General features: G+C 51.4%; 1 protein-coding gene across 1 annotated transcript in view; it reads right to left on the bottom strand.

Annotated features, from left to right (window-relative positions):
• Positions 1-26,882, bottom strand: part of Sdk2 (sidekick cell adhesion molecule 2) — a 285,293-nt gene that overhangs the window by 135,835 nt on the left and 122,576 nt on the right. The window contains 1 exon segment of the mRNA XM_052759781.1: positions 23,801-23,960. Coding sequence (XP_052615741.1) covers positions 23,801-23,960 — 160 coding nt within the window.

Genomic DNA, 26,882 nt, shown 5'->3' with positions numbered 1-26,882 from the left:
GCGGGGGAGGCTGAGACTCTGGGCATACTGAGAATATCCTCTTGCGATACAGGTGAGGAGGGAAATAGTCAGTAGCCAGCATTTGGTTATATGAAGGGTAGCAGCAGCGAACAGGAACTGGTCTGAGCTTCAGGGCCCCTGAAGACCCAGCCCTGTCTCTAGGATGTGGAAGGCCCCAAACAGCACATTCTCAGGCTTGAGCAAACTCCTGTCTGGCAGCTTTGGGTGAAAGCAGCTGGTCCCGTCTCCAAACTCGACATCTCATCCTGGAAGGCTCCTCTGTATTTTCAGCCAAGGCATCTCCTCCAGAGCCCTTTCTGGAATCTCCCTGCCATCTCCCAGGGTCTTCTTTTTGCCAGAGCTGGTGTGTTTATCACAACTTAATTTTAACATCCTGGTTACTGGCACATGTCTCCCTGGTATGGTTTTGAATGTCAAGTGTCCCCCACAGGCTCATGTATTTGAACACTCTGTCCCCAGCATGTGGCTGTCTTAGTTAGGGTTTCTATTGCTGTGAAGTGACACCATGACCACGGCAACTCTTATAAAGGAAAACATTTAATTGTGGTGGCTTACATTTTCAGAGGTTTAGGCCATTATCATCATGGTGTGACATGGTGGTGTGCAGGCAGACAGTGCTGGAGAAGGAGCTGAGAGTCTTGAACAGCAGGCAACAGGAAGTGGTCTGAGACACTGGGCACAGCTTGAGTATAGAAGACCTCAAAGTCCACCCCCACAGTGACACACTTCCTCCAACAAGGCCATACCTACTCTAACAAAGCCACACCTTCTAATAGCGCTACTCCCAATGAGCTTATGGGGGCCAATTACTCTCAAACTACCACAGGTGCTGTGTTTGCTTTAGGAGGTGGGGTCTAGTATGGAGGAAGTACACCATGGAAGATGGGCCTGAATTCGTTACTTTTCTATTGCTGTGATAAAATACCCTGAGAAAACCAATTTGAAAATGGTTATTTTGGCTCATAGTTGCAGAAGGATAGAGTCCTTTGTGATGGGGAAAACATTGCAACAGGCAGGCATATTGGCAGGGGCAGGAAGCTGGCTGATCACATTTCATACATGTACACATACAGACACATACACAGCGGGTGGGGTGGGAGTGGGAGGGAGAGAGAGAGAGAGAGAGAGAGAGACAAAGAGATACAGGCAGACAGTGATAGACAGACAGACAGACAGACACAGACACAGACACAGACACAGACACACACACAGACATACACACACACACACAGATAGAGACAGAGACAGATAGAGCAATAGAATCATGGCCTGGCTATCTAACCTCAAAGATTGTTCAGAGTGAGGTACTTCCTCCAACAAGGCTCCACCTCCTAAAGGTCCTATAACCTCCCCAAATGGAGCCACCATCTGGGGACCAAGTGTCCAAATACATGAGCCTATGGAGGGCATTTCTTACACGACAGCATGAGCTTTAGAGCTTAGAACCCTGCCCCACTTCTAGCCTGAATGCCCTGCTTCCTGCTCCACTAAGACACAACAAACCATGTAACTATAGGCAGAGCCACCAGCCACTGTGCCCTCTGAATCCCCTGAACTATGAGCCAAACTGAGACCTTCCAAAGTATTCTATGAAGTATTTTGTCATAGCAAAGAAAAAAAAGTAATTAATGTATTCCCCAAGGTCATGGCTGCCATCCCTCCATCTTGCCTAGACTGTCACACACTTAATTTCTAGATAACTGAGTTGGAATGGCCAATAGGGAAGGCCTAAGGATGCCCTAAAGCTGTCCATGCTCTACTCCCCAAAGGTCAAAAATGTGCCATTTGATGCTGTGTTTTGGTTGATTTGTGTCTCCATAAAAGAGTTTCTGGGGGCTGGAGAGACAGCTCAGCAGTTAAGAGTACTGCCTGCTCTTTCAGAGGATCCAGGTTTGATTCCCAGCACCCACATGGTGGCTCAGAATCATCTATAATTCCAGTCCCAGGGGGTCTGATGCTTTCTTCTGGCCTCTGGGTACTGCATGCACATGGCCCACAGACATATGCATACATATAAAATAAAAATACGTGTATCTAAAAAGGAGATACTGAAATTCTAACTCTGGACCCTGTAAGTGTTATCTTACTTAAAAGGTAGGTGTGTGTGTGTGTGTGTGTGTGTGTGTGTGTGTGTGTGTGTGTGTGTATGTGTGTGTGTGTATGTGTGTGTGTTATGGAGAGTGTGTGTGTGTTGATGGGGACAAGCCTGAACATGCTAGGCAAGCATTCTACCACTGAGGGATGCCCCGGTTCAAGTCCTTAAGTATGTAATGATCTGTCATGTGATGATCTGTCATGTGATGATCTGTCATGGCAGTTGGAGGGAACTAACACAGACTGAAGTGGACACAGGAAGGAAAACTCTTTCTGGGGATCCTGGAGGGATGATGGAGGTCACAGGCTTTCGTGTGTAGTAGTAGATGGAGGGTCCAGTTGCTCTGAAAATTGTTATTTTAAATTACATTTTAATGAATAAATTTATTGATTAATCTATTTACTATATTCATGCACATGTGTGGGCATGTGTGTGGAGGTTAAGGGACAACTTCAGGAGTCCAGTTCTCTCCTATGTGGCAAACCTAGGTTGTCAGGCCTGGTGAAAGACACCTGGCCCTGTTGAGCCATCTGGTCAACCCCTGAAGATTCTTAAGAAACGGGTGGCTTGGGAGTCCAGTCTGGAGTTGGAGTCCCTCTGGCCCCTGAAGATGGTGTTCAGAGGCTGTAAACCATGGGCTCATGCTCATAGGACCCCTTGCAATGGGCACTTGCTTCAGAAATAAAGGAATTGTCTTCAGCTGTCCTGGCTTGCCCTGGCCTCCTGGCCACCCTGAGCCTCCCCTGGGGCAGCCCATGCTGTTATGATCGATCCTCAGTGAGAGGGCTGGCAGTGTTATTGAGCCAGGGCTGCTAACACTGTGACAGCCCTGGCTTGGGCTGACTGTCCATCAACCCTATGACCTTCTGGGCCAATTAACTGCTCTCAATGAACAAGGAGAAAGACTTCATTAAGTTGTTATCTATCAGCCTGGGACCCCAGAAGAGGCCCATGTTACTTCAGCAGCATTGTAACCAAACACCCAAGAAGACAAGAAGCAAAGGTTTGTTTTGGTTTACATTTTGCGTGAGTTCAGCCCAGGGTTGCTAGGTCACCTATGCTTGGGCATCATGGGGGAAGAAGCTGTTCACCTCATGGGGGACGGGAATCAGAGAGCAAGGAGGGGGCTGGGGACCAGGTATAATCTTCAAGGGCTCACCTTCAGTGACAACTAAAGTTTCCAGAACTTTTTCAAATAGCACCACCAACCAGGGACCAAATATTTCAATACATGAGCCTGTTGGGGGTCATTTCCCATTCAACCTGTAACTGGCTGGATGAGAAAATGGGAGTGAAAGTTGAGTGGGCCATTGAGGGGAGAGAAGGGTGGGTCAGGGCTGGGAATGGGGCTAGCCACTCGGCAGTGGTTGGTGGAATCATCTCTGTCTGGAGCAAAAGCAGAGATCCTCCTCCCATAATGGGAGTGGAAATGGGTTCTGAGTCAAAAACTTGATGTCATCATTTGGTTTACTATCCCATGTGAACCACAGGTGGAGGCTAACCATCTTTTCATTGTAAGGCCTGGGCTCAGAGAGGCCGGACATACCCTAGGTCATCCAGCCAGGAGGTGTCCAAATGTACTATCAAGAGCAGGAAACAATGAAGGGCTGTGGAGGACAGCACTTATCTGGGGTACAAGGAATTCACCCAGAGATCTCTCAGTTTGGACATATATATGGATTGGGAAGTAAGAAATCCCAAGGCTTGATTGGGGACAGTGTGGTTATTATGCTAAAAATCAAAGAAAAGGAAACACAATCACAAGCTGAGGGAGTGTGGCTTCTCGCTCTGCTTTGGTGGCTCTCAAGCATGGCTTGAAGGTTTCTTCCCAGAGAACAGCCCCATCATCTGGCTTCCTGCCCTAGGGCCAGGAGGGCTCTTTTGTCCTGGGCACCTGGCACCTGCTTATGATTCATTATGATCCTTCTCACTCCAAGGCAGAAAGAAAGCAAATCAAAGCACACTGATAAAGAGATCACATGGGAAGCGGGTCTTAAGGAGCCAAGGGCTGGTTCAGGGAGGCCTGACCACATGGGTAGGGCTGGGGGCAGTTTCATGGCCTGTCTCCTGCAGGCCTCATCCAATCCCAGGGTTTGCAGGGGCAAACTGTCTCCCAGTCTGGGTTAGACCTGTCCAGTGCAGTACAATCTGGGCCTTGGTGCCCTCCTCTTCCTCCACAGCAGGAGGGTCCTGAATCGAGTGGCCAGGTGTTTGGGGACATGAGTCTCTATTGTATCCAAGGGCCAATTTGTTTGTTCTAATGACAAAGTGTCAGGAATCTGGTGGCTCAGCCCAATAGAAACTTCTTTTACAGACTTGAGGGTCAGCAGTTTGAAGTCAAGGTGTAGCTGGGATCTAAGTGCCCCCTCCCCCACCCCCCACCCCTGCCAAGGCTCCAGGGAGGACCTTGCCTGTCCCAGCTCTCATGGCTCCCATGTATTCCTTGGCTGCATCTCTCTAAGCTGTGCCCCATCTTCCTATGGCTTCTTCTTGCATCTTTGTTCCCTCTTGTAAGTCAGTCATTGTGTTGGTCACCTCACTAACTCCGGTGTGACTTCATCTGAGCTGACTACATTTGCAAGGAAGCCTCATTCTGAGGTGCCAGGGGCTGAAGGTTCGTCATACATTTTGGGAGAAAAGGGGACACAGTTCATTCTGTAACAAGGGGTCCCCCTCAAGGATAGTTATCACCTAATGACTGAGGTTCTAGCTCTGTAGGTGCTCAAAGATTAGGGTGGGTGGGCTTAGGGGTGGGGTGGTGGGAGGGCCCGAGACGGAGGGAGGGCAGGGATCTGGGAGCAGCTGAAGGAAAGGTTTTGGGAAGTAGCTGTTGTCAAAGGGGAGAGGAGGGGAGGAGGGATGGGGGTGGAGAAGCATGACAAACAGATGTCGGAGAGCCAGATCCAGGACAACCAGTCATCCAACATGGCTTTGAATAGAGATGAGGGTGGGCGGGAAAGAGGCTGGGCTGATGGTCCTGTGAGTCCCATAGGCTCTCCTGGGCCAGGCTAAGGAGTTTGGGTCTTCCTTCAGGACAAAAGAATCCCGGGAGGATGTTAAGCCAGGTATACAGCAGGAAGGCAAACCACGGCACTTCAAATCTACAATAGCGTACTAAGAATAGTATTTACACAGGTAGGTTTTGGAACAAACCCAAAAGAAGACAATTTTGTGAGAGGTAAAAATTGCATGAAATTCAAGTCTCAGTACCTGCAAGCAAGCCCAGGCACCATTTGCATCGTCCGTGGCTGCTCTAGTGTCACCATGGACGAGAGCAGTGGCACCCAGTGTGTCTCTCAGAGTCTCAGAAAAGGCCCCTCAAGATCCCTTCCCAGAGAGGGTTTGCCTAGCCTGGTATGGAGAAACATGGTCACAGAACCCATGTTCAGCTGGTAGAGAGATGAGACAGTCAAGGTCAATGGCAGGCTAATTTGGTCTTTGCCACAAGGGAGATGGGATGGTGTTGGAGACTGGGGATGATGGACAGGTGTCTTTGACTTGGCACAAAAACTCCGACAACCCTTGTTGGGGGGGGTAGTTATGAGGAGAGAAGGGATTGAATAAGTGTGATAGCAGGTCCTGGCTGTCTTGTGGTTTCTATTGATGTGATAAAACCCCATGACCAAAAGTAACTTGGGGAGGAGCGGGTTTATTTCATCTTATGGCTTAGAAGTCAATCACTGAGGGAAGCCAGGCTAGGAACTCAGGCAGGAACTCAGAGCAGGAACCTGGAAGCAAGAACTGATACAGAGGCCATGGAGGAATGCTGCTTACTGGCTTGTTCCCCATGGCTTGCTCAGCCTGCTTTCTTATAAACTACAGGGTCACCTGCCCAGGGGTGGCACCACTCACAGAGGTCTGAGTTCTCCCACATCAATGACTAGTTAAGAAAATGCCCTACACACCTGCCCTCAGGCCGATCTTATGGAGGCACTTTTCTCACGGGAGAGTCCCTTGTGCTAATGACTCTCGCTTGTGTCAAGTTGACATACACCTAGCCAGGACATGGACTGAGGAGAAGAGTGAGGAGGACGGAAAATCCAAAGAGCATGTGGGTAGAACGAGGATCACAGAGGGGCTTCGTGATCCTTGAGCAGGTTTGAACTATGGCAGAAGGGAGCAGTTGGAGAGAATAAGGGACGGGAGCCATCTTCAGGGAGAGGAGGTGGGTTCTGGGGTCTTGTGCCCAGGAAGTAGAAAGAATTCTGTATGGTAGCTTCAGATTCCTGGGGAAGGGGTGAGGGGTAGAAGGGAAGACATTGGAAACCATGGGGAATGATGGCTTAGGCTGGAAACATCTCCAAAGCTCAGGTGGGACTGACCAAGAGGAGGAAGCCTTCCCCCAGACCTGCCACTTGAAGTGTGGTACAACCTGGGCTCCCCATGGAAGGAAAAAGAGCCCATGTTAGCTACCCTGGACTGTCTGTGATGAGAGGGAGGCTGAGGTGAGGCCATGTTAGCCATCCTGGACTGTCTGTGATGAGGGGAAGGCTGAGGTGAGGCCATGTTAGCCACCCTGGACTGTCTTGAGGTCAGAAGTAAGGCTTCAGAACAGAAGAGCTCCTAGAGCTAGTAAGGGGCAGAGTGCAGCCTCATCTGTCCTCAGTTTCCCCATCTGGGAAATGACTCTGATGGGGTCATCAAAAAAACAGTCTTAAAGGGCCCATGCTATGACCTCAGCCCATCCTTGCTCCAGTTTCAGCTGCTCCACTGTCTATGGAGCATGTGACCTCAGACAAAGGACTGAACCTTATCAAACCTTAGATACTTCATCTCAAAAATGGGACAAAATCAGGGTAGCTGCCCAACAAGAAATATAAGTACAGGCTGGTTGGCTGGAAGGCTTGCTTTGAAAATTCACATTTGTCTAATTCTGAAGAAAGGCTGAGGAATGCTCCGAGCACCTGTGCATTTTAGAAATGCATATACATGGTTTTAAAAGTTATTTATTGGCATATATTATTAATAATTATATATAATAATGGGTTTTAGTAGATGATGAGTAGCTTTAATCACCAACTTGACACAACCTAGAATCGCTTGGGAAAAGAGTCTCAATGAGGAATTGTCTTAACTAAATTAATTAATGTGGGAAGACCCAACCCACCTTGGGTGACACCATTCTCTAGGTAGGGGATCCTGAACTGTGTAAGAGTGGAGATACCCATCAGAGCAAACAAGTAAGTATGCATGTATTTATTCTCTCTCTGCTCTAGGGTGCGATGTGACTGGCTTCTTTGTGTTTCTATACTGTCTTCCCTGCATCGTGGAGCTGTAAGTGTAACTGTGTGAGGATGCAAGAAGAAGGTGTCAGATTCCCTGGAGCTGGAGTTACAGGTGGTTGTGAGCTGCCCAACATGGGTTCTGGGATTTGAACTCAGGTCCTAGGAAGAGCAGCAGTGCTCTGAATCACCAAGCCATCTCTCTAGCCTGTGTATATAACACTGGCGATATATAATGTATTTTGATCATATTCAGCTCCTATTATTCTCTCTTGTCTCCCTCACAGTTGTGGGAATACCCCTTCTCTTCTTAACTAAATCTCTCTTCTACTTTCATGGCGTGTGTGTGTGTGTGTGTGTGTGTGTGTGTGTGTGTGTATGTGTGTGTGTCCCAGTGAATTTCACTATGGCACTTTCAGAAGCATGTGTAAGGGGTTGTTTACCAGAGCATGGGCTACATCACTAAAGTAAATGCCTCTTCCTCCCCCAGCAACCATTATATCCCACAGATCCTCAGGGTGGGGTGGGGCCACTACAGAATGCCGATGGCCCAATTCATGTAGGTCCTATGCATGGTTTTGTCTTCAAGAGACAACAGGCACGTGCAGAGATCTGGATCTACCTGAACCACGTATGCACCAAATATTCAAACCTGTAGGGTCCTCGGTTCCCTGCGGGTGCTACCCACCCACACCTGAGTGAAGATATTCTTTTTGATTTTAGATGGCTCTTCCGCCACCACTGCACAACAGCTCACCAGCTGCATTCCTTCTGACGCCCACTTCAAAAGCCCACTTTCAGCCTTTCCAACAAAGCACTACCCCTGTTGTAGCGCTTCCGCTTTTCTTAGCCAGTGAACACCTGCAAAGCCGCACAGCTACCTTTATCAGAGACCTCTCCTTTTCTGTGTGGCCACCATGAAGATTCTGAGTGCCATGTCCCCTCTTCCTCCCCCACAAGCCGTGCAGAGTTTTGCATGACTTTGCATGGCCTGGGGATATTTGCGAATGTGTAAGTTACCTCATAGCAGAGCTGGCTGCCAACAGCTTAGCTAGGTCTCAGAAACTGAGTCAGGAGCCAGGAAATATGCTTTTCTGTATAGCTCATCGTCATTGTGACTCATTCCACCCTCCCTGGAACGCTCCATGGCCAGATGCTATGTGGGGCTCTGCATATTAACGGCAACAACGGCAGCAACCACAGTGATGCCATCATCCCTACAATTGGATGAACACTTGCTGTGGTGGGTTAGAGCCGTACTGATCCTCAGCTACACCTCTGGTCCATCCATTCCTATGACCACTTACCAAGATCACAGAGGGGACTTTCCTGGAGACAGAATGGATGGTGTTAAATTTTATCCCTTCCACAGCATCTCCGGATCCCTGGGACCTTAAGAGGATGAGGATTTGTGTATCTGTGGGCACAGATGACTTGGCAACAGACCCCTTCAATTGTCACTAGGCATCACGAGGAGGGGTAAGCATGCAATGGCTACACTGAGTGACCACTGAGGTGGGTACTGGGTGGGCACAGGTGAGCTGTGATACAATGAACCCTGCCTGGCTCTGCCCAGCTGGCATGAGCTTCCTACCCAGCCCAATGCTGCTCCCCGGGCTGCCTCAGGCTCCTGATTTCCCCAGGCCAGATGTCGGTGGGATGAATGGATGTTGATAAGCCTGGAGGCTGAGCCAAGGGGCTCCAGGGACTCCCTGAAACTTGCTAGGCAGGTGGGTGGGGGGAGACTGGGAAGAGACCTCCCTGGCACCCTGCAGTGCCCACCACCAGCAACCCAGGCACTATACTGGGTGTAATCAGACTGAGTTCCCTGACCCAGGCTGACCGGACTCAAGGTCGGCGATGACCTACCCTCCCCCTGGCAAGGTATGGCTGAGTTTCTCCATTGTCTTGGCTCTCTATCTACACCGCGGAACTAGACTATATATGTAAGCTTTTTGTTTACATGCCTGGCTTATCACTCCCTCCCCAAGGCAGGTCACAGTAATGGATCTTTCCTGTCTTTCTCTTCTTCACCTTATTAACCACCCCACGTCAGAACTGTGTCTCCATTGGTCAGTTGGAGAAGATGAAGGAACCAAGGCCCAGAGAGGTTAAGTGGCGTGCCTCAGGGTCTCACAGCTAGCAGGTGGCAGAACACGCCATTGCTCCCGCCTGAAGTGATACCCTGAGGTTTAAGTGTGACAACACGGGCCTGCTCAGGGCCTGCCATAAGGCACGCCACACACGTGGTCTGACTCAGCACCACTGTCATTGCTGCTGCTCTTGCTCACTCACTCTTCTACCTTGGCGGGAAGGAACAAAGCCGTCTCTCCTCCTTATGGTCCTGATACTGGCCTGAGGCTCACGCAGCCAGGCAAACCCCACCTGCAGGCAGCCTGGGGGTAGTGCCCACGCTGGTGCTGCATGGGTACCAGGTGCTCATCTGTGATGGCTGTGTCCCCTGAGTGGACTCTCCTCTGTCCTCAGAACACTCGCTCAGACCGGCATCTAGAGCCAGCCCCATCACTCTGCCCCCCTCCCACCGCCCCCTGCTGCTCCTCCAACCCACCTGCTCCAACATGTTCTCTCTGGACTCTCCAAAGTCACCCTTGCAGGTGACTTCAGAGGCAACTTCTGGATGAAGTAGACCAGAACCGTGTTAATTAGGCCCAAGGGTACCTGCCTGGGAGCCACCATCTGGAAAAGGTGATTGAGAAGCCACTGGACACTGGCCAAGGCTGAGCAAAAGCTCGGGGACTGGGAGAGCAAACCTGGTATTTTTCTGCAGTTTTTCCAGGTTGTAGAATCTGTCTCCCTCTCCCAAATCTGGGCTGGCCTTGTGGTGCGTCCCCCAGAGTATTCTCCCAGAGTGTGGCAGCACAGGTTTCAGTAGACTTGCAGCTTCTACATGTGCCTCTTAGACCATGACCCTGAGTCTTCCATCTGACGCAGGGTCCTCCATGTCAGGAAGGAGAGGCCACATGAGGGGGCCAGTCTCAGGCTCCCCGAGGAGTTAGCCTAAGTGGACTATCAGAAACTAGGAGGGGCTGGCAGAGGAATGATGGGTGGTAGTTTGTTTAAGCCATCAAGTTTTGGAAGTGGTTTTGGATGTAGCAGGAGGTCCCTGGCCAGAGGCCATGCTCATGGTCAAGTTGAGTGTATTCTCACAGGCAGGGATCCCATTCTCTAGGGGTCTAAGGTTAAGGAGGCACCACAGTGGCTGCAGGCCTTGGATTGGCTATGGCTGTCCCTTAGGCCTGTACTCAGGCTCTTTCAGTAAATGGCCTTTCCTGGTTCCTATATTTGAGTCTGAAAAAAGACCTCTCCCCCACCTTCTGGGGCTCACAAAGACCTCTCTCCCACAGCTTCTGGGGCTCACAAGGACCTTTCTCCCCCAGCCTTCTGTGGCTCACAAGGACCTCTCTCCCACACCTTCTGGGGGCTCACAAGGACTCTCTCCCCAGCCTTCTGTGGCTCACAAGGACCTCTCTCCCCCACTTTCTGGGGCTCACAAGGACTTCTCTCCCCCACTTTCTGTGGCTCACAAGGACCTCTCTCTCCAGCCTTCTGGGGCTCACAAGGACCTCTCTCCCCAGCCTTCTGGGGCTCACAAGGACTTCTCTCTCCCACACCTTCTGGGGCTCACAAGGACTCCCTCCCTAGCCTTCTGTGACTCACAAGGATCTCTCTCCCCCACTTTCTGGGGCTCACAAGGACCTCTCTCCCCAGCCTTCTGGGGCTCACAAGGACTTCTCTCCCCAGCCTTCTCAGGCTCACAAGGACCTCTCTTTCCCACCTTCTGGGGCTCACAAGGACTTCTCTCCCTAGCCTTCTGGAGCTCACAAGGACCCAGGCTTCTGGGGCTCAGAACCTGAAAACTACCTGCATGCTTCTCCATTCTGAACCAGTCCACCCTCCCATTTCTCAGCGTCTGGGGCTACATTTCCTGCTAAAACCCCCCTCCAATATCCCTTCCCACTGCTCCGTGCTCACTCACAGGAGTTTCTCTGACCCTGGAGACCTGGAAAACTCTCAGGAAGAGACTGGGATTGAACTTTGGACCTGCAAGGCCGACGTCAGAAGAGTGGGCCTTGGTGGGGAACAACACTTAGGGGAAGGGCGATAGAGAAATCCCAGGTGAGATTTCTGAGGGAAGCTGTGAGGGATGACAGTGGTGAGGACGGGGCAGGCAAGAAGACAGCCCATGGAGCAGGGTCTTGGTCAACTCTCTAGGTATTTGTCCCGGTCATCTGTACAGCCTAGAGCACAGTGGAGAGAGATTGGATTTGTTTCTGTGTCCTGGCTGAGAGTAGGGTAGGGGGCACAGGAAGGCTTAGGAAGCGTGGAAGGGGGACCTCTCCCCACAATGGCAGCTCTGCTCTCCAGCCCAGCTGTGCGGGATGAAGCAATCATCAACTCATTTGCACGCCTTGAGAGGCCCCAGATCAGAAGCATATGGGCCTCGGTGGAACCCACCTCTCTCTACCTCCCTGTAGATCTTGCACGCATGCCCTACGCCCATCCATGTGTGATGGTTACCAGGGATTCAGGCCAGACTCGAGCATGTCAATTTCAAGTGATGGATGATCAAATCCTTCTTAATTTGCATGTTAAATTTCTTCGTGGTGGGAATAAATAGCCTCGGTTCATCAGAGATGAGCTTTCGGGAGTCTTTCCTATACGGCAGCAGCCAGCCCTTTATTTGCGTGTTCTGTGCTTCCTACTCTGGGGAGTCTGGAGGTGTGGCCACTGGTCTGCAGGGCTATGGGGACTGGACATGGGAAATTCATTGCTTGTTGGAAAAGAGGGGAGAGCAAAAAGGGAGAGAAGAGAGGTGTGGCTAGGCATGTACATTGTTCCAGAAGATTCCACGCCCCCCCCCCCCCCCACCTAATTTGTGTTTACATTGCCACTTAGCTTGTCTGGGACTTATTGTCTCTTCTCCTCTCACCCACTTCTTCTCTTCCTTCCTCCTCCCTCCCTTCCCCTCCCCCTCCTCCACCCACTCCTCCTCCTCTGCTCCATCCTCTTTCTCTTTTCTTCTTAATTCTCCTCTTCTTTCAGTTTGTTTTGGACATTGGATCTTACTATGTAGCCCAGGATGGCCTGAAAACTGTGGCAATCCTCCTGCCTCTGCTTCCCATATGCACGTACTCCAAGTCTCTGTATCAATAAATGTGTCGAGGCTTCCCATGCCACCCTGTGACTGACAAGTGAGAACAGGAACGGAGGTACACTGAGTGGCTGGGCAGTGCTGGGGTCAGGCTGGGATGAACAGACAGGCAGAGCCACAGAGGGACACACAACGCCCGAAGACCACAGCTCCTCCCTACCTGCTGCAGCCTCAGGGGGATCCCAGGGATTCGTGGACATGTCCCGCCTTACCCATCCCAGCTGTGTACCTGTGAATACATGGAGATACTGACAGAGTTTAGCAGATGTCCAGGGAAAGTGAGGTCAGAGTGGAACCTCTGATCCATGGGCCTCACCTTCATTACAGTGAACGCCCTATCAGGGACCCTACCCACAACACAGTGAGCTCTACCATGTTCCCAGGTTCCCAGCCCAACTATGGTATGATACCAAATCAAGCCAGCTCGTGAGATCCTTTTATCTAACAGGATGCTGCCTGGTCCACTAGCCCAGGGGGATTTGAGCAGACTAGGGGGAGCCTTGGGTGACCTGGGTTTCAACCCCAACTCACATCAGTTCTCACCCTACTTGTAGGAAATTATTTCTGCTCACAGCCATGATGTGCCAGCTGTGAGACCAATAGCTTGGCCTAGATGCCAGACAAGGCCTTCTGGATCTGTGGGATGCTCTCAAGGCCCTTGGTGTTCACTCTCACTACCCTTAGCATGCCCTTCCCTAGGCTCAGGTACAGGGAATGACACCCCCATCTAAACCCAGTTTCTTTGGGAATGGGGGAATGGAGGCCTCACTTCCTCTCAAATCAGAACCTATTAAAGGAGAGTGTGAGGAAACAGGTTGCCATGGAAACCTAGCCAGCCAAGGTTTTTGAGACTTTGCCTGATTTTTCTGCCTTTCCACTTACACTCTGAACTTATTAGTTTTAATTGACATAATTATTGCGATGTCCACCAGAGGCACAAGGAACCAGCTGTGCCTATTGCCACCCACTGCCAGCCCTGACCCTTTGAGGCCATCCCTGTGGCCTCTCTTTCTTCTTATCTGCCTCTCCTCTGGCTTTTCCTGCTGCTCACAGAGGACACGGAAGCCAGGCCTGCACCCCAGGTTGGCCGAGGCAGAACCTGCACAGAGGCACACAGGGCTCTTTCCCAGGGAGCGGATTAAGTTGGAGTTCAGGCTGTGCCAGGAGACATTTCTGAGCATCTCTGGGGACTGGTCAAGAGTGCCACAGGTAACCAAGATCCACGGCTGCAGCCCATGCCCTCTCCACCAAAACAGTGTCCTGACCCTCCTCACCACTGCATTTGGCAAGGGTGCTTGGAGGAGGCCAGAGAGGGTTGTCTCTATATCAGAGAGCTGAGGTTGGAGCCCAGCTCGCAGATGAATGGGCATGGCCAGGCTCTGGGGCCTCTCTGAGCCTTCATTTTTATAGGTGTGTAGTGGGGGTTTCATGATAGCCTTCCTTGTCTGAGGCCAAGGAGCTGGGGGTATTAATAAAGGACGCAGTAGCATGTCTATTATGCCATTGTTCAGACACACTAACGTGGAAGGTAGAAATCCCACAGGGCCTACCCCTAGACAAAGGATTACAGGCAACTAAAGATGACTGAGAAAGGGCAAAATAGTCTTTCCCAGGGATGGACCCCATAACTGGTTATCTGATCCTAAGTGGTCAGCTCTGAAACCATATATACACACACACACACAGAACTAAATGGCCTCGGCAGGCTGTATTTATATATTTTGTACATATGTATACATGTAACATAATCGAGAAAAAGAGGCTATCAATTTGAGGAGAGGGGACATGGGAGGAAAAGTAAGGGAGAAATGACGTAATTATATCTTGATTAAAATAAATTTTTAAAAAGGATACCAGAGTGACTGTGTTCCAGTTGGCTTTTTATCACTGTGGTAAACACACATGACCAAAGGCAACTTGGGGAGGAAAGGGTTTATTTGGCTTCCAGGCTACAGTCAATCATTGAGGAAAGCTGTGGCAGGGACGGAGGGCAGGGACCTGGAGGCAGGAACTGAAGCAGAGGCCGTGGAGAAACACTGCTTACTGCCTTGCTCAGTTTGTTTTCTTATACAACCTAGGGCCACTTGAATGACATCAACCACAGTGGGCTGGGCCCTCCCGTATCAATCATTAATTAAAAAAAAAAGTGCTGCAGCTTTACCTGTCTGATGGAGGCATTCTCTTCATTTCGGTTCCGTCCTCTCTAGTGACTAGCTGTGCCACGTTGACAAAAATGAACTGGACAGGAGACAGCCGACTGGGCTGTTGTGTAAAGAGGAGGAGGGGACCAAAGATGGCCCCGAGAGATCCGCTGGGTAGCCAGCTGTCTCTGTCCTTTCCAGTTGTGTGGGTCTAGGGACCCTCAGGAATGGGAACTCTGGCTCCAGCTGAGAGAACCTTGGGGACATCAGAGCCTTGTTGGACACAGGTCCCTAAGGTAGGGTGATGTTCCTCTGTGCATGTAAGTAGTGCTTGGGGACTTTTGTTTTTGTTTTTGCTGTCACATCTGCAGAAGGCAGCAACTGGAATCTAAGGGGTAGAGACTAGGGATGTAGCCTACACATTAGCATGCATAGATGCCCCTATAACAAAGAACTTTCTTTCCCTTAATACCAGGAGCACCCAGGTTGGGAAAGCCTGCTCTAGCTCTCCTTCCTCTCAGATAGAACAAGGCTGGGTCCCGAGGGTCCTTCAAGCTATACGGCAGGAGGTGGGCCTGTGACAGCACACAGTGTTCTCTAGAGCCTTCCTCCCTAGTGAAAGGAGTCGGCCTCTGGGTCAGGGGAAGGACACCAGGCTGGGTGCTCTTCCTCCTTCTGGCCCACCTCCCCACTCTCCCTATGGATTACGACATTTCTAAACTCGTTAACTTCTAATTACTGCCTTGCCTCTGCCCCAGTACACTGGCTTCATGCCACCTACATCTCTATTAAAATTCAATTTATGTCCATCATAGCAGATTCCTGCACTTCGGCTGGCTCAGGTCGGCCTTCAGTTTTCAGAGGCCCAAAGTGATGGCCAGTCTGGAGTAAATCTCCAGGAGGCTGGGGCAGGCACAAAGAGGCGGGCTTCATGGAAAGGAAGAGTTCGGATTTCCTGGGACAGAGTGATGGAGGCCACGGGTGCAAATGATACAGGGTTGCCTGGCCCTTGAGAGGAGCCAGGTGAGAGGGGCTGGTGTCATTTTCTTGATGGCTTTTAGACTTCCTTTTCTATTTCAGTACCCAGAGGCTCAACTGTGTCTAGATTTTCGCCTCTCGGACCACCCTGGGAGGTAGCTATTAGTTTCTCAGTTGTTCCCATTTTATTGACCTGGCAGTGGAGGCCAGGAAGAAATCATTGACTCAAAGGTGGATGGTGAGGGCCTGGGGAGGCAGGTCTGGGACACACGCTGTTGGTGCTGTGCTAGATCTTAGTAGCTGAACCAGGGCTCGCCAGGGAGCAGAGGTGTGGAGGAGGGGTGAGCGGAGGCAGGCAGGGGTGTTAAGTTGACCTTTCCTCCCCTCTGGCTTTAATGTATGTATCCCCGTCGTCGCTTCCTTAGATAACCCTCCTGCTCCCTCTGGGCCCGGGTCATCCTCTGAGTCTGGTATCCCTCGTGGAAACTTCGATTAGTTTTTCTTGATGTCTGCATCATTATTTATTTCTCCTCCCGTCCTTTGGGGGCAAGGATCTGTCATCATCGTCACACTGTATGACAAGCATCACCATCTGACTGCATGGGGCTGCGTGGTCTGCGATGTCTCTGAAGTCACCACCTCCTGCCAGGAGCACCTCCCTCGGGGAGGCCTGTGCACGCCTCTCAGCTCTTCCCTACTCCAGTCAAGGGCTGCATATCCTTGGAGCTATCCCGAACTAGGCTCCTAGTATGGCCTCCTTCCCTTCTCTGCCCCAAACAACTGGATGAATGCAGAAGCCACATCTGTGCAAGGGGGAGGGGCTGGAGAGAGGAACTCAGGGCATCGATCAATCAACCATTTGGTTTGGAGCTTTTGTTAATGAGAGTTGACAGACAGACAGGAGGTGCTTAGAGCAGGCCTGGGCCTGGGGTTAACTCTGGCCCAGCGTTCTCAGGAGCACACATCTTCTGCACTGTAAATTTACTTGGCTGGCTGGGATCGTACTCAAAAGGCGGGGACTTGCAAGTGGCCTTATCCTGGGAAAGACAAGTCCCCCTCACCCCCTGGGGGGTGGTAGAGCATGGAATGGGGAGAGGGAGGATGTAGGTTTGGGGTCCAAAAGATTACCAGAGAAACAGGACTCTCCAAATACTGCTGTGTGATCTTGTGGGGGAGCTGCCGGCAATTCCTAGTTGTAAGGCAGAGGCAGCTGGTGTCCTGGAGTTGTTACCAACAAAGGTTTTCCTGGTTCCAGCCACCCACCCTGCTAGGAGCCCAGGTGGCCTCTCTTCTCTGCTGCTGCCTCTGCCAGTGTCTCTCACTTCTAAGAGGAGGCTAGATAGGGCTGGTGGAGGAGGGAGGGACACAGTTGGGTCACCTGGCCTGCCAAGCTTGCCACCTGCCACCTTTTTCTCTGAAGAGGTTCAAAGGCTCTCCATGCTGTCTGTGTGTGCACATCCCCCTGCCTTGTGCCTCTCACGGGGCCAGCACATAGGGGCTTCCCCTCCCCCCTCAGGCTACTCTGAGCTCCTAGATTTCATAATTCCCTCCCTAGGGATGTCAGCAGAGCAGTAGGGTTGGCCAGAGGCTCAGTTCCCTTGGCTTTTCCTCTATGCTGGCTCTTCCCCGCTGGAACAGCCTTCGGCACCTGGTCCTGACCCCCCAGAAGAGGTCCTTGTTTTTTTTTTTTATCCCATTGGGACAGAAGGGCGACCAGTGATGGGGTAGGGGACAGAAGAGGTCTAATTAGAAAGTCTGCGAGGATTTGTACAAGAAAGACAACACACTCGTGGACCTCGGACTTCCCCTTTCTGAGTTCCAGGCTCCGTGCCTGCAGAATGAGTGCCTAAGAGTCACAACACTCAGCCCACAGGGCTGCTGTGAGATGCTCAGTGCGAAGTTCCTGGCTGTCACTGTCAGCTTTGCTAGCCCGTAGCTCTCCTCTGAATGTGGGCAGAGCTGGTTACCTACGTGTGGGAAATCAGTACGTGTGTACATGGGACATCAGTCTCATCAAATTCTTTTCTTCTTGTTGAAGTGTGAAAGTAGTTACGTCTCACCACTGCGACACAGAATAATCTGCCTGATGACTTTGTCATTGTACATAGTTTGCAAAGTACAGAGACCCCTACAGACAGGTCCCCCCATAACTGAAAGCTATGCCCATGAGATTGAAGTGACCCCTTCTTGTACACTCCCAGACACACTAGACCATTTTGATCTAGAAGAGTATCTTGCCTCTTCCTAGTTCCACAGCATGTCACCATCAAGCCATGACTTTGGAAAACTGGACATCTGCTGGCGGGGAGGGGGGAGTCGAAGGGCTGTAACCTCGGGGAGGGTCTCCCTGGCAGTTCGACACACCTGTGAGAAGTGTGATCTCATTCTTAAGATTCGCTTTGTAGCCAAGGGCCACCTTTCCACCTGAATGCTATTTCTTGAATCAGAATCCAAGGGTGGGTTCAAAATGAACAAAGGTCTGTCCCCAACAAAGGTCTGACAGCCCAACACTTGTCACTGTGGGGTCCTTTTAAAAAGGTCTCTGGGTCATGACAGTGAGGTTGGGACAGGTGTGCAGAGCACCAGGTGTTGGAGGAGGAGATAGGTCCATCTGAACCCTGAGTTATGTTGGCTTGGTTATCAGATCTGTCCCATGGTTCTATATGGAGACAGACAACTCATATAACCCTTACAGCACCATTTACTACATGTCTGTTACACTGGGGGTGGGGTTTGACTTGTAGACTCTCACGGAGCCCTCTAGGGTGACCATCACTATACATTGCTCTGAGAAGACAATGGAATCAGGGAGGCTAATGCTGCCCAAGGTCATAGAACCAGTTAGGGGCATTAGCCCACTGCTGCCTACTCTCAAGTTTCTGCCCCTAGAGATGGGCATGGATCTGCTCACCAGCAAGACCAGACTAACCATATAACAGCAATAATGAAGTCAGCCACGGACCACAGCTATGGTAGCCATCCTATAAGATATAACAGAGCTAAAAAGATCTGACTGTACAGTGACACAGCGGCCATCATAACGTCCCAGCATGGAATGCATCGTGTGTGTGCCTGTGCTGATGTGTCTCAAGCCACACAAAAATCTTACCCTCTGAATTATGAGCAGAACATGCTAGGCGATAAGGGACTGGAGGGCTGGGTTATATATTTACCACATGATACTTTTTATCATTATTTTCACGTGCACTCTGTCTGCTAATAAAACCAAGGTATTGTAAATTGGTGCGCCTTATTATGCCGGCAGTATTGTTCATCGCGTCTCCTGGTTGAGTCACGAGGCCACGTCAATGGACCGTCTTTGCTATTGATGCTTCTGTACGTTTACCCTTTCATGTGCTCATAATGACAGAATTGTCAAGGACAAATTTCTCAGAACACATCCTGGACATTAAGGAATGCATGACTGTATGCAGATGCATAGGACTGCCTTGGTGTAAGGCAAGTAACACACACACACACACACACACACACACACACACACTCCCTACGTGCTGGTTGTGAAAGACTAGAAGTCCCCTTGCAGAACAGTCATCAGAGAGGTGTGAGATGTCAGAGGCCGTGTATCTACACGGCATCATGTGATCCTGAATGAGTACTTGGGTAAGAAGGTGAAAAGGGAAAGGGGACAACCCAATGGCTGGTGTCTCCAGGCCACATCGATGTCACATTGCCCAAACGAGGACAATCCAACTGGAAAAATCCACTCTGGGGGAAACCTGGTAAAACTGGCTGCCGTCTCACATATATCCATGCCAGTTAAGCCGGGGGTGGGGGGAGAGTCAGGACAGTGAGATGCCAAGTGTTCTCCTCCCTGACTGTGTCCTGTATCAAATGAAAACGGAATGGCCACGAAGGACACTGGGCTGGGGGAGGCGTTGCTAGATGAAGCAAATGGAGAAACCTAGATATGAACCACACTAAAGGTGGCAGAACTGTATCCATGTTCTGTCTCCACCATGTCACGGTTCTGTAGAAGAGTTTGTCCTGAAGAAATATTCCCTAACAGTGAAGCCCTGTGAAGTCCACAACCAATCCTTAAACAGTTGAGCAAAAACAGTGAGTATACATACGTGTGCGTGTGGAGAGAGAAGGGGCCGTATGCGAGTGATGGGTGAAGGGTAAGGTGTGTGCACGTGTTCACGGATATCATGCTATCTACCATTTTCCTAATTTGAAACTTCAAAATTGAAAACAGAAATGTCAGAAAAAGCACCTGCTATGGCCAGGCTCTCACTGGGCATGGGGTGCAGTGTAGTGGGAACTGGCAGCTTCTACCTGACCATCACCCTCTCCCCACTTCTGCTAATGACTTTTGTCCTCCTTTACTACCTCATGGCTGGAGTGGGGGGGGGGGGATGCCCAGCAATGGTGCACATGACACAGGCCTGGCCAGGGTGGCATGCTACTGCTGCCCATTGTAATGGGTTGGAGATGATCTGAGTTTGCCCAATCTGATCCTTTCCTGCATTTTCCTAAGGAAAGCTTCTCAGGAAGTCCTACTCAAAACAGTCATAACCTGCCACACCTGGACTCCCCAGGGTCACTCACTGCGTGGGAATGAAGCTGAACCCAGAGGTAGGGATAGCAAAATAGTCCATAGGGAAGAAGGCCAGGAGACGTCAGGCTCTGGGTTCAAAGACCCAAGGTCCCTGGAATTATCAATGTTGTCAAGGTTCTTACCTTAGTCCTGTGGTCTGTTCAGAGTGTCCTATATACGTTTTCAGAAGGCAAGATATCATGGGATATAAAAGTCAAAGGGCAGAGGAGAGGCATGTGGTGGGGGGAGAGGGAGAGGAAGAGAGAAAAATACAGAGACAGACAGATACACATACAGAGATGGAGAGACAGAGAGAGAGGGAATGAAAGCGAGAGAGAGTCACACACACACACACACACACACACACACACACACACACACACACACACACAAGAGACAAAATCAGGCTTTCTGAAAGTCACTTGGATGGGGCTCAAGGAAGGCTGGGAGAGGCTGGACAAAGACAAGAGAAAAAGAACATGCAGGAATTGTCTGGAGACCCATAAAGCGTCTAGCTTGCTGGCAATGTCTACCCTAGATGGAACCAGGGAATCAGCATGAGACCAGGAGATGCCGCTGGAAGCCAACCATGAAGAGTGCTCAGGTCACACGGAGGAGCAGAGCCCTAACTCACAGTCACAGCCAGTGTTTGATGAACTGGCCATCCGAACCAGCTTCCCATTCAAGTATCTCACTGCCACCAGGCCACGAAAGCCGGCGTTCCCGCAGCGGCCAAGCGAAGGGATGTGCTCCCCGAGTGGAAGCTCATTTATTTCCCCTGGATGACTTCCACCCAACACAGCTATAAACTGGGATATTTGCATTCCCCCACTGCTTTGTTTTCTAGAATTTGCAGAGCACAGTTAGCAGAAAGATTGCTAAGGATACACATTAAGGAAACAATTGCCGCGATCCTTTCTCCTTGAGAGGCAGGGTGGTGGATGAAAAAGGATTTCAGCTCTGGAGTCACACAGCTAATCTTAAAAGATAAAATGTTTGTATGGGTGTGCTGTGAGGGCGTGTGAGCAAGCCACAGCACACGTGGGAGTCAGAGGACAACTTTTGGGAGTCGGTTCCCCTCCTCGCTTGTTCTGAAGTGGGGTCTCTCTGACTGTTTCCTACCATTTCCCCACACACCCCAGGCAAGCCGGCCCCCGATCTCCTGTCTTCACCTCCCACCACCTCGCTGTAAGAGAGCTGGGATTACAGATGTGCACCGCCACATCTGGCTTTTTACGTGAGTTCTGAGAAACCCAACTCAGGTGGCCAGGCTTGTAAGTGCTTTTACCCACCGAGCCATCCCCCAATCTCTACAGCTTATCGTTGAGGCTCGGCTGACACGGCTGACCTCGGGTGTGTCCTTGAACCCCCCTAAGCTCCAGTTCGTGCATCTGTGAAACTCAATGGCTTGCTGGCAGAATCCAGTGACATTACTCCGGAGCATACACCACCATGCCGACCCTGTATGAGTCCTTTCTTCATTGACCGTGATTATCATCATCATAACTGTCACTGACAATTTTGGGGGGGGGATATGCGTGTTTTGTTTTTGAGACAGGGTTTCATCTCATCCTTTACATCCTTTATCCCAGGCTGGCCTGAGACTTGCTAGGTAGCTCAGGTTGGTCCTAAACTCAATATTCTCCTGCCCTTAGGCTCCTGAGGGCTGGGATTGGTGACCTGTGCAATCGTGCCTGGCTACCATCTGCAGTAGTTGGGTCCCGACTGCTCACTAACGCTGCGGGGGCCAAGAACCATTTCCAAAGACAGCCCACTCCATCGCTGAGCAAAGCCGATCGTTGACAGTGCCGAGGTGTTGAAGGAACAGCTTAGTTGGTGAAATGCTCACGGTGCCAACATGAGGGCCTGACTTTGAACATCAGAACTCACTTCTTTTTCCTCCACATCTGGCCTGGCGGCATGCACTTGTAATTCTAGTGCTGGGGAAATAGAGACAGGCAGATCCCTAGGGCTCACTTGTGTACCAGCCTTGCTGAATTGGTAAGTTCCAGACCTGTGAGACACCTATCTCAAAAAGCATGGTAGATGGCACCCAAGGAAGAACTGAAGTTATCTTCTAGCCTCCAGACACACGTGAACACATGTGCACGTCTGCTCTCATGCATGCACAAACACACATGTGCGCGCACACACACACACACACACACACACACACACACAAACAAAAAACCCCCAAAAAACAAAAAAAACAAAAAACAAAACAAAACCCCAAAACCAACCATTGATCCGAACTGGGCTTTGCTGCTGAGTGTACCTGGCAGTACAGGGTACCACAAAGAGGCTCTGATCCAGTTAGGGAGCAAAGCCTCTTCCTCCAGGGTCCTGTTCCAGCTTCCTAGTCAAGGGCAAGCAGGAGGCTGCTTCTAAACCAGTACTCACAATATGTTCCTGGAAAGCTCTTGGTACCCCATTCAGTTAAGATCCCACCAAAGAGGATGCAGGGGCTCTTCACACACTGTCAACTGTTCCTAACAATGCCATGTGGTAGTCAGAAATGGCTCCAGGTCCCCAGATAAAAGTCATCATGGAGGCTGCTTGGAGAGGTCCTTCTGGCCTCCTTGTAGGAGATTCCTGTCTAGACTAGCTGGCAATGGAAGAGGATCTCTTGCTTCCTGGTCCAGTGTTCCCCACCCAAGCCCCACAGAAGGGATGATGTGGCCTCTTCTCCTCCCTTGTTGGCTGATATGGTCAGCCTGCACCAGCTGAGTCAGGATAAGGTCACAGACTGAGAAGGGAGGTCACCCCAGACTCTGGCCTCCTGGCTTCATAATGGAAAGGACGACTATCCCGGAGAGGATGGGCAGATGTTCCAGTGGTGAGCCCCCCCTCTTCTCATTTGCATTCTCATCCCTGGTGACAGATTTGTATCAGAGTCCCCAGGGCAGGACAATCTTGTTTCCCCAACAAAACCGATTATGCACATCGTGCTTGGGGATTAATCACAGGCAGGGGGCTGGGAGCCAATGAGAAAGGCAGAGATGGGAGGATAAGAGTGGGAGGAGGGAGCACCACGTCCCGCTCTGCAGGGCCAGCAAACAAGCAGAGGCCAGGCTCCACTGCGGGAGGGCCCCTCAGACGGGTTCCTGGCAGCAAAAGTCCTCATGACAAATCCAACTGTGCCAACCCCAAGTTCTCACTCCCTGCTTGTCCCTGTTCGGCCAGAGTGAGGTCAGGAGGAGTCATGAAGTCCAATACTCAGGACAGCCTCACTTCATGTCCCATCTGCATGATCCCCGGAAGACCTGTCTCCTCTGCTACTGCTCCCCCGAATTGTTACATGTCCAGCCCCCTTCAGTAGAACTTTCTAGAGAGGGTGGGGTTCTTTCCCGTGGGGAGGCGAGGAAGGCACTGTTTACATCCTCAAAATCATCTCTGCCCCATCTAGAGTCGTATCGGGAACGCCCGGGCCTACCACTCAGCCATCCAGTGCGGGCATCACCAGGGTAGGGTGTCAACTCCAGAGCAGGGCAGTCCCAGCCTCTCAGGAGTATTACACGGGAGCCTGTGGTCCGTGTTATGTACCCAAGTCTTCCACCCTCCTTTCTCAGGAGAGGGAGGCGTCTAGCTCCATGCAGATGGGGGATGACTTGCCTGTACTCCAGCGAGAACCTGGTCAGCTCCCGGTTGTTGTGTAACCACTTGAACTCCAGCGGCCAGCTGCCCTCAGCCATGCACGTGAGCACCAGGCGGTTCCCCTCCAGATGTACTTGGGTGCGCACTGGCTCGGTCTTGAAGTACGGTGGCACGTCATCTGTGGGAAACAGGGTACAGAGCCACCAGTTAGCACTTGCTCAGCCCCATGTGTTGGCCCCCGGAACACCCACGGCAGACAGAGCAGGGACTGCTGGGTAACCTGCCCAAGCTCATACCCTGAGAAGGACCTGAACTCAGGTCAGTCTGGCTCCAGTGCTTGGCGTTCAGCATCCTCCCCTACCAAACAAAGTCTTGCCCACATACTTTCTTCTTTAGCCAGCCTCTGCCTCTGCTCCACCCTCCCCAACTTCCATCACTTCTGGTCCCCTCCCCCTTTGGGAGTCTTGTCTAGTTCTCATCCTTTGCCTCAGAGCTGTGGTGTGGGGGCGTGGGAGTAGGGGTGGCTGAAAGGTTGGTTGGGTGGGGTGGCTCAGCTGATGTGCAGGTATAAGGACCTGAGCTGCAGTCTCCAGCACCCCACATACAAATTCAGGCTGTGCCATGCACCCAGCACTGTTGGGGGGTGGAGACAGAAGGATCCCTGGGGCTTGCCGGATGCCAGCCTAGCTCCAGGTTAATGAGAGACCCTGTCTGAAAAGGACAAGGCAGGGAGTGACAGTAGGGTACTCGATGCCCTCCTCTAGCCTACATGTTCACGTATGGATGAGTGCACATGCACACATACATGTGTGGGCACAACACACACACATGCACACACAAAGGAAAAAAGAAAAACACGGAATGGAGGTGACACAAGGTTCAAGTAATAGAGGGGTCCCTCCCTGAAGCTAGAAAGCACCTTAATGGTAGGGTCTATTTAGTGAGCCTCTCTGCCATGGGACTGCTGGCCTCCAGCCAGTCAGTCAGTCTCAACCTCCCCATTCTGGCTGCCCAGGCTGTGGATGTGGGTCCAGGTAGCTGCTGCCCTGTCCTGCAGAGTCATGCAGCTGTCTGGCCGGGCTCAGCCCCACGGAGCATGAAAGCTCAAAGCTCCTTCAAAAGGAGTAACGTGCTCCATTCCCCAGACTCAGACTGCTCAGGCAAATGGTTCAGGATGGAGGGGAAGAGGACAGAGGTGGGGGTGGGATTAGACCAGGGTGTTGGGAGGAGAAGGGAGAGGAGCTCCCAGCCTGCCTTCACATCACCAGCCTTTGGAATGGAGCAAGGTTGTGGGCAGATGTCAACATCTGGTAAGAATATCAACAGAGGTCCTAGTCCTCACAGGTTCTATTATTCTAGAAGGTTCCACATGTGTTCCTTTGATCCTCATAGTGACGTTACGACTCCAGGGAATATGAGCTATGTTTTTAGAAAGGGCACAGCGAGGCCTGGTCTTCAGAACCTGTTGAAGATCATATGGCAGAGAGGAACAATCCAAACCACAGGACCAGCTACCTCCTTCAGGGAAGCTGGGCTAACCTCCCTGGAGGCAGCAGCTGGACCAGGGCTTAAAGGAGTGGATGAGTACAAGGCGAGAGTCAGACTCAGGGTTTGTGTCCTGGTCCAGGTATCAACAGCCTGAGGAAGTGTGCTATGGAGAGTGACCCCTACAGCTCATCTAGAGAGTCCCCAAAAGGCACTCAGGACCTTCCACACACCACTCAGTGGCAGACACAGGGTCAGATCCCACCTTCCCAGGCTAAATCCACAAGCTGTCTATGAGTCCCAAGTGATTAGAGCCACATAGGACGTGGCCAGCAGGGCAGTGTGGGTGTCCCCACCTCCAGGCCAGTGGCAGGGGCTCTAGCAGCATCTACAGACCGCTGCCTTGTATCCACCCCAGGACTGGCCAGCTGCATGGCAGAGGGCAAGCTCTGGCTCTCTAGAGTCTCAGTTTCCCCATCCATGGATACAAGAGAAACTGTGGGTACAGTGAAATAATGATTGTCACAGTGCTGGCCTAGGCCTTCCCCTGGGGACCGATGCCCCGCATGGGGTTGTCTAGTTCTAAGTGGGCGTCTGTGCAGGGATGGACACTGACATCCTCAGTGCTGGCCTGGGTCAGAGTTCATGCTCCCCTGAGAGCCTAGAACTGGGAAAGCACCTAAAGCACTTGCCGTTCTGCTTTGGGACTAAGGAAGGGGGCAAAGGAAAGGAAGAAGAGGAAGGACACGTCCCATTGGGCTGGAAGGGCTCTGTACTGGGCCTCTCTGCACACCAGGTTGGGCTGCAGGATCTCTGGTCCTGGGTCTCCTCTCACCCCCAGGTCTAACCAGCACGGACCATTCACGGTCAGGTTCACCTTTTGTTTCCAGATCTCACCTGGGCTCAAGCACTGATTTGTGTGCCTCAGTAAGAGTTACAATAGGCTCTTGGGGGACCAGCCGAGTGGCCCTGCTCTGTATGTAGCACCCCTAAACCTTATAACCTTGTACTCCACTTACATGCCTAATCTTATGTGTGCATACGTCGCACAGTTTGAGGGAGGGGGCTCTTCCTTGAATTCCTGCCCCAGAGGACAAGCCTCAGGGCAGCTTGGAGAGCAAGGACTGCCAAAGGCCCTTCCATACTGTCTCTTTGGTTTTCTTTGCAGCTGTCCTGTGAACGTTCTGCCTCCAGAGCAGTTGAGGGGGCTGGGAATGCAGCTCCATTGGTAGTATGCTTGCCCGGCATGCAGGAACCTCTGGTTTTGATCTGCAGCACAGCACCAGGCTCGGTGATGCATACCTCTCCTCCCAGCACTTCAGAGGCGGAGGCAGGAGGGTCATCAGTCCAAGGGCACCCCTTGACTACGTAATAGCTGGTGAGTGAGGCCAGCCTGGGCTACATGAGACCCCATCTCAAAAACAGATTGAGCTGTTGAAAGGGTGCCCCTTTCAGATCACCAAAGCTGAGACCTTCCAGAGGTGCTTGTGCCTCTGGGGTTCTGGGCCATGGCTGGCTGGGTAAAGAGAGGCCAGTGGGTACCTGTTTGCCAGGGAACGCGACTTGCCACCCCAGGAGGCAGCCAGTGCTGCCCTCAGCTTAACAAATGGGCACA

The sequence above is a fragment of the Peromyscus californicus genome, unplaced genomic scaffold (genome assembly GCF_007827085.1).
Source record: "Peromyscus californicus insignis strain IS unplaced genomic scaffold, ASM782708v3 Scaffold_3__1_contigs__length_106647218, whole genome shotgun sequence".
NCBI classification, from domain to species: domain Eukaryota; kingdom Metazoa; phylum Chordata; class Mammalia; order Rodentia; family Cricetidae; genus Peromyscus; species Peromyscus californicus.
This window is presented reverse-complemented; position numbering and strand designations above follow the sequence as displayed.